Source organism: Echinops telfairi, unplaced genomic scaffold (assembly GCF_000313985.2).
Source record: "Echinops telfairi isolate 266 unplaced genomic scaffold, ASM31398v2 ScPeMD7_9;HRSCAF=40, whole genome shotgun sequence".
Classification (NCBI taxonomy): Eukaryota; Metazoa; Chordata; class Mammalia; order Afrosoricida; family Tenrecidae; genus Echinops; species Echinops telfairi.
The window spans coordinates 43,328,283-43,347,938 of NW_022103906.1; the positions used below are offsets into that span (position 1 = coordinate 43,328,283).

At 38.4% G+C, this 19,656-nt stretch overlaps 1 protein-coding gene across 1 annotated transcript in view; it reads left to right on the forward strand.

Annotated features, from left to right (window-relative positions):
• TEX15 (testis expressed 15, meiosis and synapsis associated) overlaps positions 1–18,957 on the forward strand; it is a 54,744-nt gene extending 35,787 nt beyond the window's left edge. The window contains exons 7-10 of the mRNA XM_045286956.1: positions 2,119–9,338; positions 11,083–11,141; positions 13,924–15,167; positions 17,557–18,957. Coding sequence (XP_045142891.1) covers positions 2,119–9,338; positions 11,083–11,141; positions 13,924–15,167; positions 17,557–17,594 — 8,561 coding nt within the window. The 3' untranslated portion in view covers positions 17,595–18,957. The remainder of the gene's footprint in view (positions 1–2,118; positions 9,339–11,082; positions 11,142–13,923; positions 15,168–17,556) is intronic.
• Positions 18,958–19,656: the final 699 nt, after the last annotated feature.

Consider the following 19,656-nt stretch of genomic DNA (forward strand, 5'->3'; position numbering starts at 1 on the left):
TGATAATTTAATATATTTATTTATAAAGATAATTAGATATATAACAAGAAATGAACTGTTAAATCATATACAGATAAATATATAATACAAGAAAGAAACAGTTAAATTATAAAACACTACAAATGGCTCAATTCAACTCACTCCCGTGAGATACTTGTGAAAGACTAGCAGTCCTTCGAGTCCTGTCTGCTGCCTGATCTTCCTCTATTTATAGAGAGAGCTAGGCTATGTCAACACAGCAGCCAATCAGAAGGCAGGTCACCAACTGCCAGCCAGGTCACCAACTACCAGTCCCCAGCTGCAGCGATGTCTTAAAGGGACCTCAACTTTACAGCGACATAGTCCACAGGCTAGGCATCCCACAGGTAATGCAGCCTTTAAATTGAGGCACAGGACAAGCAAGGCAGCCACACACTGGTCCGATGATCAAAGAGCGAGAGACAAGAAAGGCAAGACTCACCAAGCCATTTATCTCTCTGCCTTTCAGTTAATCCCACTTGTGTTTATCGGCCAGGCTGGCACAATAAACTATCTCAGCCAGACACCATCAGCTTTTTTCACCACATTTGCTTATGCACACATTTGTCTTCAGCATTCATGTCGGGAAGGTGTACATCTTGGCCATCATCATTTTCAAAACATTTTCTTACTACTTGAGCCCTTGGTATCAGCTCCTCATTTTTTCCCCTCCCTTCCTCTCCGCTCCCTCTCTTATGAACCCTTGATAACTTATAAATTATTATTCTTTTTCCATGTCTTGCACTGTCCAATGTCTCCCTTTACTCCCTTATCTGTTGTCCATCCCCCTGGGGGGCATTATACGTAGGTCATTGTGATCCGTTCCCCCTTTCTCCTCCCACCCTTCTGGTGTGGCTACTCTCAATAACCAACCTCACTCTTCTTGCCAGATTGCTCAGCTGCACAGTGTACATTGAAGATAATAAATATAAACCTTTTCCCTGTTTCAACTCGTATCCTTTCCCAATATTGTAGCTTATTACTTTAATCAAAGGATAATAGCTGTCAGGGTGATGAACTCTGAGGAATTGTCTATGTTATGCCTACAGTCAAGGTCACAAGGGTGACTGGCAGCATATTCATCTCCCTCTTGAGCAAGGCACTGCAAACCACGGCTCTGAAGCTATTTGGCTCTTTCAGTACATACATGTGGTTGAAGTAAAATGGAAAAGTTTTAAAGGATCTTACTCAGATAATGATGATTTCATTCATTTGTAAATATATTATGGCTCTCAATTTAGCTTCTTCTTAAATATGTTTTAAATTGTTGTGAGGGACTGGATTGGCTCTTCTTTTCCAAAAGTTTGCTGGCCCGTGCTCTAAAGTATAGTGTGCTCTGGACTTGTACCGTCCAATATAGTAAACTGCTTAGTCAGACATGGCTGTTTAAATGTTAGTTTAAACATTTAAACTGAGTAGCAGTAGGGACATTTCAAGCACTCGTTAGCAATGTATGATTACTGACTACCGTACTAGGTAGCACAGATGGAAGTATGTTTTAACATCTCAGATGATGGTCATAATGATTGAAAGTGTGCTTCATAAAATGTAATTTGCTCTGTGGTAGATTTTTTTTTTAATTTATTCAAGATACTGCATTAAAAATTTCTTCACTTATTTGGTGGGAACACCAAAAATGGAGAGTAAAGGTTCCCTAATTAAGTTTAAAGACTTGAAAGGGTAGCAGTTGAGTTTGGTACAGGAAAGGAACAAGGGAGACATAATTTTTCCTATTACAAGACAGATGGATAGGTGCTATTACTAAATATCTGAATACAGAAAATTAATGTAAGAAATGAGAAGCATGTTTTGTTGTTACATTTTTTATTTCTTACTCATTTCTCTTATTATTTATCAGAGCTCAAATTCTTTGATGACAAAATAACGTCTTTTTAAAGTAAAGTCCCTCATCGAGCACAGCGCTTCATTTATACCGTACGAGTTAGTTACGCAGTCATCTCTACCATTTTTAGGCTGTGAATGGATTTTAATCATGATTAGGTTATTTTGTGAACTTTGTGTTAAAACCAGCCATGCCTATTTACTTGTATTGAGAGTTGTATAGAAACATGTTTTCTTGCTTTCTTCTTGTTTCCGCAGAAAGAACATGTTCTCTCAATAACTGTACGGTGGCCAAAAGAATTGGAAAAGGAAAAGACGCTACTGTCATCTTTGAGCACTTCAGAAAGCCTGTGGGTCCGTTTATCCCGGAAAGCTGTGCATGCGGTGCTCTAAATCCAAAGACAAATCCTTCCAACGCTCATATTTCTAATTCCAATGGAAATGGGACAGCTGGAAACATTTCTGTACTGGAAACACACACTGGACAGACAAAGTACAAGGTCGCAGAACATAGTGACACTTGTCCAGAACGTGCACATGATTCAGGGCTCATTTTCATGCCCAGTGATAACACAGAAATTGATAATGGTGACTTCTTGTTAAATTTGACACAGATTAAATGTATTTTAAGTGGTTTGACTACTACTTTTCCCATTTACAACAATATTGGCTCAAGCACAGTGATTACTTCAAAACTCATCAAAGACCCAAGAATGAGGAGGAGAGAAGCACGTCAAGAAAAACAGAATAATATAACAGGCTTAAATGATAATTTGGCAGTGGAGAAGAGCTTAGAATCTGGCAATTCAGCAATAAATTCATCATCTATGTCAACTAACTCTGTCTCCTCCTCTGAACCCATCCCTGATGATCATACTGTCCTTGCTAATTGTTTGGAGGCCTCGTGCCACCAAATTCCTTTGGATGATTCACCATCTCAGCTACTTAGCATGTACCCTAAGGACAGTGATCATCCAACTCAGAGTAAAATTACCACCACAGGACAATGTACAGGCCAAGGCAATTTTCCCGTCCTAGTTTCTTTGTCACAGGGAGCTCCAAAAGCTAAGAACCAGAAACACAATGAGGATGACGTCCAGACACTCCAACAGAGAACCAGCCGACCTAGCAAGCGCCCTAACTTGTACAAAGCAGTGAATTCTTGTACAACAGATGACAGAAGCCACGTCTCTAAGGAGTCTGAGTCATCTAGTTTAATAACTGTATGTCCACCGAATTACCAGATGTCTTCATTCCAAAATAAAGATATCATAGATAAGTACATTCAAAATATTGAAAAGATGGGGAACCTTAAAACTTATCCAGAAGGCAATTCCAAACAACGGAAAAAGCAAAATTTTTGGAAGGACATTGATCATTATTTTACTAATGAAGCAAAAACCAATTCAATGGACAATTACATCTCATACCAAGAACATAAGGAAAGTGAGAACCTTGATTCTTCACGGAAAAACTGTGATCAAATATTAATTACAGAGGAGTTAGAAATATCAGTATCTTCCACATGTACCAGAAATAACGCATGCGAACTCAAAGATCTAGCCATGGACTTAGAAAATAGACTTACGCCAAGTGTAGAGAGCTTTTTGCAAATTCATCCTCAGTGTTCTTTGGAATATGAAAATAATATACATACAAGCTTTGTCCTTTCTGAAAAGCAGGTGGAACTTAACAAGGAAAAACCAAATCAAAGTTATATTGGCCTTATACCTGATGCTTTACAGGAAGCAAAAGACATTTCCCAGGCCAGTGATAAAGTTATTTCATCTCGTGGTACTGAAACCGCTCAAAACAATATCAGTTGCAATTTAAGTAAAGAACATTTATGGGTCCGTGAGAAACATGAAAATGTGCTAGTGTCATTAGAGGACAAACAGAAAGACTATCAAGAGATCCCTCGTTCTAAAGACAACAGTCAGAATGAGCCTCTCTTCTGTGAGACACAACTGAACAAGGATATGCCCCTGAATGCTGACTTCAAAGACCAAGAGTGTGAAAGTGTCGCTAATGCAAAAGACATTGCTTCATCTACCCAGGACAACATAGAGAACATCTGTGGAGATGGGCAGCAGGTTCTTCATACAAACAAAACTGTTATCAATGTAGGTGAGAGAAGGGAGACTGAAACTCACAGCAATGTAGAAACCCTGACTTCTGAAGAACTTTCCACTACATTTAACAGGGGCAAAAAATACTTGCCAGCAGGGACTACCTTAATAGGAAGTGAAGATGCAGTCTCTGCCTCAAGACAAAAAGATGCTCAAAATCATGGAAAGAGTCTAGAACATTTGGCTTCCACAGTGCTCCTGGAAGTTCCGGGTTCTTTAGTGAGGACTTCGGTGCCTCGGGAAGATCACCAAAGATGCCCGTGCCAAGAAACTTGTTCATCGGAGACTTCGAATCTTGGTCTGTTACTGAAACCTGTACTCTCTGACTGCGAAACTGGTGATAATGCCAATAGATTACAAGACTCATTTCTTCAGTCAGGAATAAGTGAGAACTTGATTATTCAAGGTTTAAACTTGGAGAATGAGATTGAAATAGAAACAGAACAGTATGAGGATGCTATTCTATTGGAACAAGATGCATATACGCATGGAGATGAGCTCTGTGATGAATTGCCGGCCTCATATAAGGATCTGAAGTCTCGTATCAATTGGGAAGCTCTTTTGGAAAGCAGGAACCATAAAACAGAAGCACTGGAAAACCCAAGACAGGAGAACACCAATCAGGGTTGCTCTAAGAACATTTATTATTACTATTCTCCTGTACGAAATACCAGAGGAGAGCGTCTCCACACACTTTTACTTCCGGATCTACAGATTAGAATTCCTAATATTTTTAGGCCAGGATTCAGCTCCACTGCTGACTCCCATGCATTGAGAGAGAATTCCTACAATCATCCAAGTGACACAGCCGAACCAGAAATAAATGAAAGAGAAGAGATTCCAGGATTAGAAATTTCTTCCCAGTCTTCTGGTGAAAATTCTGATTACCCACCTGACAATAAATTGGGTAACATAACACAAGAATCAGGACTGATGACTAACTCTGAAGCATCCCCTTCTCTTGATTTAAGTCAGAATAAATGCACGAATCACGTGTCTGGAAACCAAAGCAGTGAAGCCATGCTTATTGAATCTTCAAGTATTGCAGTAAATAATGGAAGCAGCTGTTGCCTTGCAAAATCAAAAACGGACTGTAATGATACTAGAAGTGAAAAACCCATGGAATCAAGAATTGGCAAAAGAAAGCTACATGCAGCGCTCGGGGACCAAAACCTACCACAGAAAGATTTAAGATGCCAAAATATGTATGAGAAAAAGAGGAGGCTAATGATTCAAAACTCATCTGAGGGTTTTTGGTCATTATCCCAAGGACAAATGACATTTTCACAGTCAGAATTGCACATTGGGAATGCCCTGGATATTCTAAAATTTAAAGCATCTTTGGGCAAAATCCAATGTCTTTCCAGAAAAATTGACAGAACTGTTCTTCACTTAGAGAAAGCTCACAAAAGAGTTCATACATCCTTGGAAATAACTAACGTGGGAGAAAAAAGAAGCCCATTACCAAAATCATGTGCAGCAATAGGCAATAATTTTGGGGAATGTTGTGACCTTGAAGGTTATTTTTTTTCAAAAAGAAATGACAAAGAGGGCAAGAGAAGCACTTCTGATGTTGATAAATTATTAACTCACGTGCCAAGGCCCAAGTCCTGTACTAGAAACGGAGAGCAAATCACAGAGCACCTTTCTAAGAATAATGTAGCCAGCACTATTTCCAGAAATGACACCACTGTTCATGGGGAAGAATTTTGTGACCAAGAACAACTTCCTGAATCGCGGTTATGCCTCCTCCCCACATCTCAAAGTACAAGTCAAACCGCTTATAATAATAGCAGTCTGGGATTACCGGGACCGTCAGAACTTCAGCCTTTTTCTGGGAAAACCAGATGTCTCTCTCCACCAGAGCACTTAGATGTGAAGCTCCCTGAAAGAGAAAATCACATTGATAGAAACATCTTATCTGATATTCATAATTCAGAAAAGCTTGAGAACCATCCTGCCCATAGTAATAGTAAAAGTGTAACCAAAGAAATCAACCCCGTGGCTGATGAAATCGCAAATGCAAGTAGCTCACTGTCTTTAAGGTGCATGAAAGAAAGTGAAAGTGTTAACAGGGTCAAAAACTGTGATGCAACTCACATAGTTCGCACAGAAGTGAACACTGATAGACTTATTTCAGTCTTGGAATCAAGTGCAAAGGACATCTTAAATGGTGATCTCTGCAAACCATGTAATGCTTTATCTGACTGTAAAAGGAATCCGAAAGTAAACTCTCCTATAGAAACATGCGCAACTCCCCTGGAAAGCCCAGAAGCAAACAATTTCACAAGACGCCGCGCTGTGGACTCGATAAACCCGAGTCTGATAGCACGTGAAAAATGTGAGCGTATCCCGCAGTTGTGTTCAGCTGCTCCAGTGACAGATGTTGAGGGAGAATGCGCTAACTCATACTGTGGTAAACAGAGAGGTTTTGCTGCCGATTCTTTAGCAACGTCCACTGCTTCGTCACAACAGCAGGAAGGCGGCGGGAAGGATGTTCTAAAGAAAGGAAGGTGCTCTTCAGAGACTCCTCAAGTGGGTGGGAGTGATACTGAGAATCCCAACATGGATCTAATATCAGCAACTGACCAACACGAGAGTTATGGCGAAAATGCATTCGTGAAGAGACTATTCTCCAGTGACCATTCACGGCTCTTCACAGATCAGGAAAAGGGTTCATCTTCAAAGGAGTGCACTGAGGGTAGAAAAAGGTGGACCATGACACAAGCAGAAAACAATGGAAACCCGTCCACTGGCAATGCGTACCACCAAGAAAGCATGACAGAAGAATCATCTTGTAAGACTGAATACGAAACTCCAAGGATCTTAGAAGAATCTCCCTGCGTACATCGGAGAACAATTAAAAATAGGCTGGCTGGATCTCATCTAAGACTTAAGAACACCACCTCTCCTAAAGAACTTTCTGTTACTAGCACAGTTCCTACTCCGCTTAGCAAAAGAGAGAAAGGCAAGAAAGCTAAAGGTAACCAGGGCTCTTGGTCTGGTTCTATAGAGCATTCAGAAGCAACCTGTCATAGCAAACCAGGCATTGTAGGAATTAACACTATGCCTGCTTCACGTGCCCACCCAGAGAGCGCTAACGGAACTCCTCTTCCGAAGAACCCTATATCCTACGTGAGTGAATTAAAAGAAGGACATTGCTCAGCTACTCACACTGCTCTTATCGCTAAGCTGTCTCAAATTTTGCAGAGGGCAGATGAGGCGTCATCTTTGCAGATGATACAGGAAGAAACGAAGGCTTGTCAAAATATTCTCCCCTCCTTTATCAAAGCTTTTGAAAGAGACCAAGAATGTTCGTTTGAAGAAATCCTGGTTTCACGAGAACTGTTGGTAACACGAAACCTGTGGAACAATTGTAGGAACACCTTAAAGCCATGTGCAATTGAGTCTCTGGTGGAACTCCAAATGATGATGGAAACTCTTCAGTTCGTCGAGAATAAGACAAGGCTCTTGGAGGACAAGCCGACCTTCCGCAGCTTGCTGTGGTACGATGAGACGCAGTACGGTGAGCTGCTGGCCGGGCCGCGGGGCTATCAGCAACAGGCCAGCTTCTACCCTGCTTTTCAAGGCAGGCTGAAGTACAATGCCTTCTGTGAGCTGCAGAAACACCACGTCCAGTTAGTGGCGTTGTCTGAGGAAACCAAGAGGGAGGCAAATTCGTACTATGCGTTCTTAAGATATAAACGGCAGATTCAAGAGTGTGAAGCAATAATGGAACATTGCCCCGACTGCTTTGACTTTACTCTTTCTGTACCATTTACCTGTGGAGTGAATTTTGGCGACAGTTTAGGAGCCTTAGAAACCATAAGGAAAAGTACTTTAGAGCTGATCGGTGCACAGGACGACTTGCCTAAAGCTCACTCACATCCAGGAAAACAGGACCACTTGTGGATTATCATAGAAATGATCTCCTCAAAAGTACAATTTATTAAGAACAATGAGGCAATCAATATTAAAATAGCTCTTTATGGTTTGGAACATATCTTTTTTGATGCGATGAAAAACCTTGTTTGGGAAGAGAGAATACGCTCTTCAAACAAAAAATACTCCCGAAAAAAGTATAAAGAAATGCTACTGAAAATTAATCAAGAGGCGTTTTCGAAACTGCAGGACATTTATGATACTTTGTCTAATGATTTCAACAGTAAACAAACTTCCAGTACTGGACCTGAGAAGGATACTGTAATTGCTTGCAAAAAGTCAGACAATCTAATAAATCAAGCAACCATCAGCATAGACAGTCACAGGTTTACTTTGCTTTCACACCCAAATATTTGTTTTGTTAGTGAAATATTGGATCAAGCGGAATCTACAGACTTTAAAACATTACAGGAGCTCACTTTGAGATGTACTAATCACTTAGAAATTTTTAAAGAGCACTTTCAGATACTGCAGGAGGATAACATAGATAATATTTTTATCACAGAAGAAAATGCTTTGGACGTGGTGAAAAACGACAATTGTGAGGCTGTCATTTTAAAGCCCCAAGCCATTGAAACATACATTGAAATACTCATGGTTTTAGAAACAGTGCATTTTCTGAAAAACTCAATAGCAAAGAAACTAGACAAGCAGAGGTTTCGAGGTATGCTTTGGTTTGATTTGTCCCTGCTTCCTGATCTGATTCATTGCCAAGAAAAAATGGCATGTTCTTCCTTTCTTAAAGACAGTTCCACCGATGGCCTGGGGAAGGTGATAGATACTGCTATTTCTGACCTTAGGAAAGATCTAGGTACTATCTACAAATTTAATGAAGCTGTTAATTGCTCGTATGCTGTGCATTTGTTTTCAAGAGAGCTTGAAGAACTTTCAGAAGTGAAAAAACTTGTAAAGAAGTCACAGTGTTCAATTTCCACATATATTGACTTCATGCCATGTACAGCTTCCATCAATTACGGAAACACTGTGTCAGAGTTGGAGTGCAACTACAATCAGTTTTCCGCTCTGCTCAAAAATGTAATGGCCGCTCCTCAGAAAGATTTAGGAAAAGTGGCTCATGTGATGAAAGTCATGAAAACTATTGAACATATGAAGATTATTTGTGCTAAAGATGCTAAATTAGCCACTTCTATTATCCTTTACCAAATGCTGTATAACAGAAAGAAAACTTTCCAGTTACAGAAAAAGGGAAAGATGAGCATTCATGTTTCAAAACATGAGGACATTAATCCACCCAGGACTTATGTGAAGAAGGCACCTTCGATTTCACAGTGCACAATCACAAACGTGTCAAATTCCTCTACAAAGCGACCTCTCATTGTAGACACATATGAAGACCTTCATGAACAAGAGAAAAATACTGCTCTTTCCAGTTGCAAAAAGCAAAAGGTACAAATGTTTTCAAACAAAACTTGTGTATTATTTTGGTGAACAAACCAATTCTTGAAGCAGACTAGGTTGCAGAATTGTTAAAAATTAAGAACACTTTAAAATGTGCCTTGCAAAAATAAGTTATGAACTAAATGTTGACTTGGGCAATTTATATTTAAAACTATGTAAATGTTGACTTTCAGTTCATGATTTCATGTTTGAAAGGATACCTTCCAAATGTCTAATTTTTTCATTTAAAATTTTTAAATAAACGAATTGAGAAAACATTTCATGGAAGAATGAATTTTAATATCTTTTTAAGGGAAAGTCAAAGATATGAATAAGAGTTGAGTAGTGACCAACTATTGATTGAGTAGCTTCTACATAGTAAGTCTGTGCCCAAGTAAAGGATATTAAAACTATCTTATGTAGCCCACGTTTTTAACTTTTATCCAATGGGGCAAATAGGACACATATATTTGACATGACTATCAAAGAAGTTATTAAATTTTATGTAACATGTATTATGTACTTGCCATGTATTTTCCCTACATTGTGTTCTAGGGATTATACAAATATTAATGCATTCATTATAAATTGCTTCATGATGTGTGCAGTATTACTATCTAAAGACAAGGAAAATGAGGCACAGAAAGTTCAGTCAAATTTTCAAGGTCACAGAGTTTGTAAATAGGAGAGAGAGCCAGAATCTAAAACCAGGCTGTGCAGGTCCAGAGCTGAGGCAAGCTAGCATTTGCCCCTGTCCTCCGCTTGACAGCTTTCTGAGAATATCTCAGTTCAGAAGAAACAAACCTACATGTAAAATAAAAAGCTGGATTTGTTCTACCCCTAGTTTTAGAGATTAGGATTTTAATCATTTAATGAATGGCGCTCATTGGAAAATGCCTAATAAACCACTTGGAATCATACTTCGAAAACACAAGATGCGCAAGTTGTGTATTCCACATCAATTATAAAGGGAGGGCGGTACTAAGAAGGGTTGCAGGTATTGAGAAGAAAAGCAAAAACCAAAAAAAGTTTTATTTCATGGAACGCAAAGCTTTCTCTGAAAGGAACAAACAGTATATGAAGGTAAAAATTTTAAAGACATTTCCATTTGAGAAAATAATGTGGGTAAATGTCAAGAATGCTTATTGACATAATTTGAGGGATAAACTTATGCCTGGAACAAAAATTTAACTTAGGAGATGAAATAAGCTAAAGATGGAAAATTGAAATGTTTAAGATCATACAGTGCCTTAAATGTAGAAGTTTGAACTTCATTCTATTGGCATTCTGTTTTAAAGGGTAATGCCATGGGAGGTGTGTTTTTTAAATTACTTAAAGAGTACAGATTCTGACTACTATTAGAAGTCAGTCATCCACAACTTAGAAAAGGGTGCTTGATGTTGATTAATAAGAAAGGAAAAATGTATTTGACAAATCACCTAAAGAATTGGTAGGGTGTACTGAAAAATGGCAAAGAAGAGAAAGTAGTCATTAATGAGTTGCAAAATTGGCTTTAAGATAATGAAGAGAAGAAAAGGGCCATAAATTTCTATCTCCCCTTCCCTATATGGGAAGTCCAGCAGAGTCTCTAGTTTCAGGGGTGAAGAGAGAACATTAAAGAGTTCAGTTTTAGACCATGTCTTTTGAGTGATGACGTAACAAACTAATACAAATATTAATTGAGATAATAAAACTGCATAGTGTAGTTTAAATTGTCACCAATTTAGATTTCCCTTGTATCTTTTCAACATAGGTTGACATCAAAGATATCACCAAAATTAATGAAGAAATGGCAGCATTCGAGAATCCAAGGTAGGAACTGCTATTAGTCCCATGTTAGAAAAACTAAGCAAAATTGAGCAAATATTAGAGAATAATAATTATAATTATGCTAAAGGTAGAGAAATTTGTTTCATATTATAGAATATCCTATGTATAGACCAAAGAAATTTGAACTTTATTCTGTAAGTATGGGAAGATACTATCAGGAGAAATGTGATTTTTTTCAGTGATATAAAGGGTAGGGAGATTCTGAGTACAATTAGAAAAGGTCAGTTTTCTGGGGCATAAAAGTACTATTTTCAAAATAAGAAAGGGAAATTTGTTTTTGCAGACATTACTTTAAAAAATTGATTGGGTTTAATGACGGGTGTAATATAACAACTTTGTCAAGCCTGTGGATTTTACCAAACACCACCAAACCTATTGCTGTGGAATCAAATCTAACTTATAGCAACCCTTTTGTGTTAGAGAGAACTGCTTCATAGGTTTTTTCCCCTTTTTTTGACTGTGATCTTTACAGTAATACCTTCAAGCCTTTCTGGTATAAACCACTGCGTGGGCTCAAACTGCCAACCTTTAGGTTAGTTTAGCACAGTTTGCACAATCTACGGACCTATTATGTTGTTGTATTCTTGTTAGATGTATCAAGTAGGTTCTGACCCATCAAGACCCAGTGGACAAAAATGAGGTCGTTGTTGAAACCACGATGTCAGTCCATCTGGTCAAGGGTCTTCCTCTGGCCTTTTACTTCATGTCCTTTCCAGACACTAGTCTCCTCTGGCACCAGCCAACTTTCAGAATGGATTCCAGAGATAACTAGTTGCCAACTTATTAAGTGGGAACAATTCTACAGCTACTGTGTGTGTACACATGCACACGCAAGTGCAGTTGATAAACTACAGTTTCACGAAAGGCTGTTTTAGCGCCATAAAAAGGAAAAACATGAGCTCCAAGGATAGTCCTCTAAAGTGATTAAACCGTTTTTATGAAAAATTCTTTACATGACTTCTTTATTTGTCATTTTGAATGTGAAGTGAGCCCAGTGAATTTGACTCTATAATTTCATTTAAACCTAAGTTAATTTTTATTTTGAGACTAGCTTCATTTTTTTCCATTTTGTGAAGAAGAATGAGGGCCATAGAATAAGAAATAGAAGTGAGCCGACTCGTTTCTATCCTACTGAGATTTGTTTCTTTAAATATAACATTTTACTTACTGAATTTCTAGAATTGTTTCCCTGCCATCGATGACTCTCTGAAAACTTGTGTAGTGACAGAAACATGCATAGGCTGTTGGAAGAATAACATAAACCAGCTCCTTAATTATTTTAGGTTGTTAAGTTGATAACGGTGGTCAGGAACAAACCCTAATATAAGGCGTAGTTCTTCACGAAGGCAGACCAGCTAGACATTGCCAATACTTTCGGTGGAGACATCTCTGAAATAGCACTGGAAAGTCGATTTTAATGAAATTATACCTTCTGGAGACTTTCAAAGTGTTGCATGCGGTTGGTTGATGGTGCTGTTTGTCAGTGAAGTGCCTTTTAAGGAGGTTGGATTCAAGAATGAGGTTTGAATTTCCAGGGTGGAATATATAAATTGCAGGCCAAAAATTCACTTCTCTTGGCTGTAGAGGAGTGGTACTTCTTTGCCCTTCTCAGCATGCTACTTACCACATAGATATCAGCGAATTCAATGAAACACTTAAAAAATACTCTTAAGCAGAGAGCCTGTTATCTGTCTGTAAAAGCCCCTCACCCTACTTGGGCAGGCTGCCATCTAGTCCATGTTGACTCATAGTGACCCCCTGTGGGTTTTGGAGGCTGTAACTGAAACCGCGCCAGATCACAGCCCAATGCATAACCACTACACCACCAGGGCTCCATCAATTTAGATAAGTGTGCCAATAATAAAGTAGCAAAAAGGAATTGTGTTCTGCTTTTTCTATTATCAAAATTTAACAGGTGAAATATATATTTGATGTTTGTGATGCTAGAAAGGGAAGTGATGCTAGTCTGTTTGCTAACTCCAGATAGCGATTTACAAGAGCATTATCACTAGGGTGGGGACAGCGAATTAGGAAATAACCAAGCCAACTAAATAGTGATATTTTCCTACTTTTAAATCCCTTTGTCAAGAAAGGTCCAAGCCCAAAATAATATATCACAATATGGGATATATTTGAAATGTGGAGTATAACATCCTCCATAAGAAAAGTTTCTAGATTCAAACCAGGAGAATTAAATTATGAAACTATGTAACTTGGTATATTGCGTTGAAATAGCTGATGGATGAAGTAACTGCGAGATGGTTAGTTCTCGCAGCTGCTGACCAAAGTGTTGACCATTCAGGTCCCCCAGAGGTGCCTTGGGGGAAAGGCCTAGCCCTCTACATTGGAAAAGGCATTAAATCCTGTTTGGAGCAGTTTTATTCTGACACGCACAAGGTTGCCAGGAGTGGGAACTGACACAATGGCCACTGTCTCCATGGTTTTCAAGTTGCCAAGAGAATTAAAAAATAGATGTCTTAGGAATTCCTGTTAGAGGAGCTGATATCAGGGCTCAAAGAGAAAGTAAATGTTTAGAAAATAATGATGGCAACATATATAGAAATATGCTTGATAACTATTGATACATGGATTGCTATAAGAGCTCTAAGAGCCCCTCCCCCAATAAAATGATCTTAAAAGGGGAAAAAAACAAACTCCTGTTTAGTAAAAATATTTTTAAATTTTTTTTAAACCACATTTTAATGAAAACTTCTATGAATCTGTATATTTAAAGTTGTCTGTATGTATATGTTACCCCTAATAGGACTACAAGATCTCATCCCCAAACAGAAAACAAAATCAGACCAAGTGCATCTGGCCATCTGAAAAGAAAACATGCCCCTCCACAAGAGGCTGATATGCCGGGACCACCACCTGCCTCCCTTGTACCTTTAAAGGCCTTGAAAGACGCTTGCACAGCAAACCCAGAAAACAGAATAGATTTAACTCATAGTTCATCTCATGTCTCAGAAGATTTCACAGGGCAACAGAAAAACTTATATAGCTGGGAGAAGGGCATGGCCTCTAGTGCTACTACCGGTAAAGAAAAAGAGAAAGGTGGTGCTGCTTTTGAAATGTGTGACCAAAAAAGTGTAGATAACACATTTTCAGAAGACCATGAGACACCTTCGGAGACATTTCGCAAAATTTCCCCAGATGGTGCCCAGAACTCGTGGCCTGCCAACACAAGACCAGGAATTGATAGTGCTGCTCTGCCTACTACATCAGGGCTCTCGAAGCCTGTTTTCCATTTTGTGAAGGGTACCCCTACCAACTTAGAAATAAGTGAAACTGTCCTTGAGCTTCAAGATAATGAGATAATAGAGGTGTCAGCCGAGAACTCTGCATGCACCAGTTCTTCAGAACCTATGCTTTTACAGAGCAAAGTTGCTGAACCAAAAGAAAAACATACGAAGGATACATTGAGTCCCAGTACTATCAGTGGTGGAGCAGCTGCGAACATAACCTTGAATGTGAATCACTCAGCAGAGGACGCTCCTCCTGAGCCACAGTCAGCAAAACACGCTCCTCGGCATCGGAGTAGGGAACATTCAAAACCCCCCACTCAGAATGCTGCCGTGTACTGGAATGAACTTCCACAGTCTGCTTGTACCTCAACATATAATTCTGAACATTCATCTGGAACTTCACATCCTTACTATACTTGGTGTGTTTATCAGTATAGCAGCATCAGTGGCAATTCTGTAACCCAGACATACCAGGGGACAACAGCTTATGAAGCACAAACAGTTCCTTTGGGCATGTTAACTGCAGTTGCAAGTCCTGTCCAGAACGCATACTCTAATCTCTTGTACCCTCAAAATCTTCGTTCCCTTGCTGAGAACCCGCAGGCAAATATCTCTGTGCCAGTGAACGGGTATTTTCAATTTCAGATGCCAGTTTCCTACAATTTTCCGCAGCCGGTTTTTTCACAGCCATCTTTCCCTCAAGCTGCATACCCTTGCCCTCCTATTCCTGGCGTGCGTCCAGGCGGCCCATGGATCTACGGTGAGTTTCACAAGTTTTCGTGCTTGCTTCATTGAGGTTTTGCTTTTTAACCTGGCGCACTTGTTCATGTAAATGGAATTTTTAAAACAAGTGATTCTAGTTAGTTGTTACTTTTCTTTGCAGATTTTTAGAATGTTTCATGTCAGGTGAGAATCTAGTTATCGGCTATTTAATTTTAATAAATCATTTTATTGAGGGCTCTGATAACAGTCCCTACATCAACTTCTGGAGCCCTTGGTATCAGCTCCTCTTTTCCCCTCCCTCCCTCACCCTCATGGTGCGGTACTTCACCAGATCACATTGGAAACAGTCAGGAGGGCCAGCGGACATAACTGCAACTATTTTATAGGGTTGGGGTGCTTTTTTAGTATTTTTTCTCTTTTCTCCCTTTTTCTCATGTCAGTTCCTATAGGACAGGAGGATGATCGATCCCAAGGAGAAAACAGTGGGGCCGTAGGCTCTTGGGAGACATTACAGAGATTTTGAAAAGGTGTAATATCATGAAGATATCCTTCAATGAAATTCAACTATAGTGAATAGTTAAATAAAATGTACTTAATCTATACAGTGAAATATGATACCTGAAAAGGTTTATAAAAGTAATTAGTGATGTGAGAATTTTAAAAAGCATATAAGAATAACTGGGCAAATAAGGGCACAGAAATACTGAAAGGAAATATACCCATCGGTCTGCTTATGGGTGGTAGAACTTGGGGGCATAGAGGGTTTTCATTTCTTTTCTACTGTGAACATACACTATTTTGATAACGAAGAGGAAAATAAGTTAAAAGGAAACTCCTAATCAGATGAAGCAGTCTTTCTCCCCTTCCCCTCTTTAGTCTATTATCTTGGTGTAGGTGAATGGAGTTCTTAGAATACACTAGTGAAGAACTTGAAAGTTCACCACTAGAACTGGAATTTTTATGCTTTTAAACAGATAACTAGATTTTGTGTAAGGATTAGAAAACCGCATTCTCGAGTTAAATTTAAGTAAGTATACGTTTACCCGCATTAAAGTGCTGTAGGTTAGATTTCCAGGCCGTTCACAGTTCTGGAAATGCAGTCTCATCTCCCACCACTTCCTGTTCCCTCCTCAAACATTGGATTTCTTACTGCCCCCGTGTGACGACAGTCCCTCTTGTCGGGCTCCCATGGTTTGTCCTGTGCTTTTCCCACAAGTGAAGGACATGAAATGTGTGTGGTGTAATGCGCTGGGTACGGATCCCTCCCCTTGCTCCCTTTCCCACTAAATGAGTTTCAACAGGACGAGAATATTGATGGGAGCTCTGGTAGTGGTGGTGGTAGTTTGATGAGGTTTTTTTGGTTTTTTTGGAGAGCATTTATACCTAAAACAACACTACCCAAAGATGGGGGAGAAGGCAGGGGGAAATAGAACAGTTTGCTTAGCATTTTCCTTTATGATTAATTCTTTTCCGCTGCAGTAAACACATGAAGCATAGTAAATGTAGCAAACCTATGGATGAAAGTAGTTGCTTTAATTTCTTAAATAGAAACCCTTGACTATAAACAACTCATAAATATTCTCATAGCTTTGAGCTTTCTTATGTTCTTAATAGTCAAGCTATTTATAATATTAGAAGGTGACTTGATGCAAATTGAGGTTGAACTTTCCAAAACATTGGTACCCCTTGGTTATAGTCTCCCGCACTGCCATCGTGTTGTGCTAAGTAGAACTGCCCCTGTAGGAAGGAGTAGGAAGCCCCGTCTCTCTCCCTGGTAGAGGCTGGTAATTTCGAACTGCCCAGCTTGCAGATCGCAGTCCAGTGCATAACGACTATGCCACCAGGGTTCGTCTTGGTTATAATAGTCAAGTGAAAAGAAAACAAAACAATTATCTACTACTAGTCATATCCAAAAGTCACTAAAAAATCCGCAGGTAATTGCTCTATTACAAGCATAACTTTTCGTTTTCATAAGTGTTTATAATGCACAGAGAGTACGTCTCGCACTTAGCCTGCATTCCTTTTAAAGATGTGAAAATTCCTATAACCCATTTGTCACTCACTGTTTTGCTGATAATGCTTTTTGTATTCGACACTAAAAAACAGAGCCAAAGGAAAGGGATTCCGTGAACCCTGAGTGCCGGGGACCATTACACTGTATGTTCTATTTAATTCTCTTAGGAGATCTGAGAGAGATGTCTAGAAACTATTGTTCATTTATAAGCAAACTTACTCCTCAGAAAGCCTTAAGTACTTTTTCATGGTTCCCGTAGCAAGTGAACGGTGACAGGTGTGCAGTCTGAACCTGGATCTCTTTTGCCCTCACTTGAGCTCATGTTCCTTTCACTGTACTAGTTAGGGTACTTACTGTTTGTCGGTCTTCATCATTAACTTATCTCACATCTGGGGGGGGGTTTCTCTTCCAGTTCCATGGCAACAACGATCCTTCCAGCCAGGACACTGAAAAGAGTCTTCCTCAGTCTACTGAAATAAATGAGATTTAATGTTTCAAGTTTTTAAAAAGCAAGTTATTTTAGTAATATTTTAAATGTATGTAAATTTAGAAGGAAGTATAAATCATATGACTCTATACCATCTTTAAGTGCACCAATGTACCACAAAGGGCAATCGAAAATCAATTTCTAACATCTGAAATAGGCTACTCTTCCATGTCTACCTAGCCGTCCACAACATGAATATCATTATTTTAAGAGTTATTTTTTTTAAATATTACTATAAGTAAAGATTTTCTTTGAGATTATTCTAATAATGTAAAGGAGTAAAAACAGCATTTATGGTGATAAAGGTTAAGCAGCGGCCACAAAGTCTTTTAGAGGAGAGTTTTGTTTCTGATATTTTTAATATTTTTTTATGTTTCACCATTGGAGTTAGATGACAGTAAGAATTTCTTTCTACAACTGGGTCATCAAACCAATAATCTAATTCTTGACATACTATTCTTGTGATTTGCAATTCTGCTATATATGACGTGGAAATTTTCTTCCATTTCAGTATTTTATAAACACGATTTATAAAAACTTTTTCATAGAGAAACTGATTTGCATATTTTAGGTGTTTACCTGGGTAGAGGTTTTTGTCCTGCTTTGTTTTCTGTTCATTATATTGAAACAAAAGCACGTTAACACCCTTTCTATACCAGGCCCTTTCCACAAGATTACTTCTTTAATATTTGTGTTTCACAATTTAAGTGATTGTTTTAATGATTTGTAACAAAAATGGGGAAAATAACTTCCTCAGCTTAGGTTAGTTAAAATTAGTCACTTGAAAGTAATTTAAATAATGCAGTACAAAGACGGGTTTTTTTAAATGCTATAAGCATAATTTTTTTGTTTTTGTTTTCTTGTTAAACATTCTGCAAAAGTTAAAAATCTTTGCATGATAGCCCTGGTTGGCCAACTGGGATTAGTCTGCAACTGCATTTTGAGCAGCCTTCTGCCTGTGTATTACCTTTGTTACTCAAAACCAACCACGTATTTTGTACCATCCCATCCAAAAGATCCCTCGCACCTGGATAGAACTTTCTCAAGAGCTAGTGAGCCATGAAATTGGACAAGTGATTTGCTGTGGCTGAACCTGAACAGATAGCTATCAAAGCCACAGTGTTTTCTCAAAATATATTTTGTTAGCAAACTTAGGAGATAGTTGAATTAGACAATGTAATTCAGCCTTACTTATAGAGTAAGTAATTTTTCAATTTTCAAAAATGCTGAAATTAACAGTAGATGGAATTGAGAATTACTTTAAACTGATTGAATAACAAATGTCTTTTAAAGGGAAAATCAAGCAGAAAACTACAACATAACAAAGAATTTGAAAAGACTAGCATTAAAGCAATGTTAGGAGAACTATATATTTTTGTCAGTATAACTTTATTTTAAAATAGTCTGTCAAAACCACCAAAATGCTTGAAGGTTTTGAAGCACAGTTAACTGATATTCAAAAAATGACTTTGGTTCTGTTATCTGGTTTGTATTTGGTAATGGGACGACGTTACAGAGTTTACTATTTTTTAACTTTCTGGTTTGTAAGTCAACAGTTAAGATTCTTGTTAAGAACTCTTTCTTTAAATAACTTTTCATTTCTCTTGGCCTTGTCTGTAATGTTTTCATTACTTAGGCTTTGATTTCTTTAAAATTGAAAAGATATCCTTGTCTAAACATTCCATTGTATGAAAAAAAATCTGTACTTTGAAACATAATATGAAAACCAATGGAGTATTTTCTTTTTTCTACCTTCTCAAGTATATTTTTGGCTTGAAAAATAAAGTTAGAGCAAAATTGAAATGTGTGGAAATATAAACAAGGAAACTTGTTTGTTTGCAAATGTTTGGAACTTGAGGAATAATCTAAATAAACTGGATTCCTTGTAGTTTCAGAGTGACTGTGTGTGTGTGAGAGAGAGAGAGAGAGATGTTTTGGGACTTGAGGAATAATCTGAATAAACTGGATTCCTTGTAGTTCCAGTGTGTGTGTGTGTGTGTGTGTGTGTGTGTGTGTGTGTGTGTG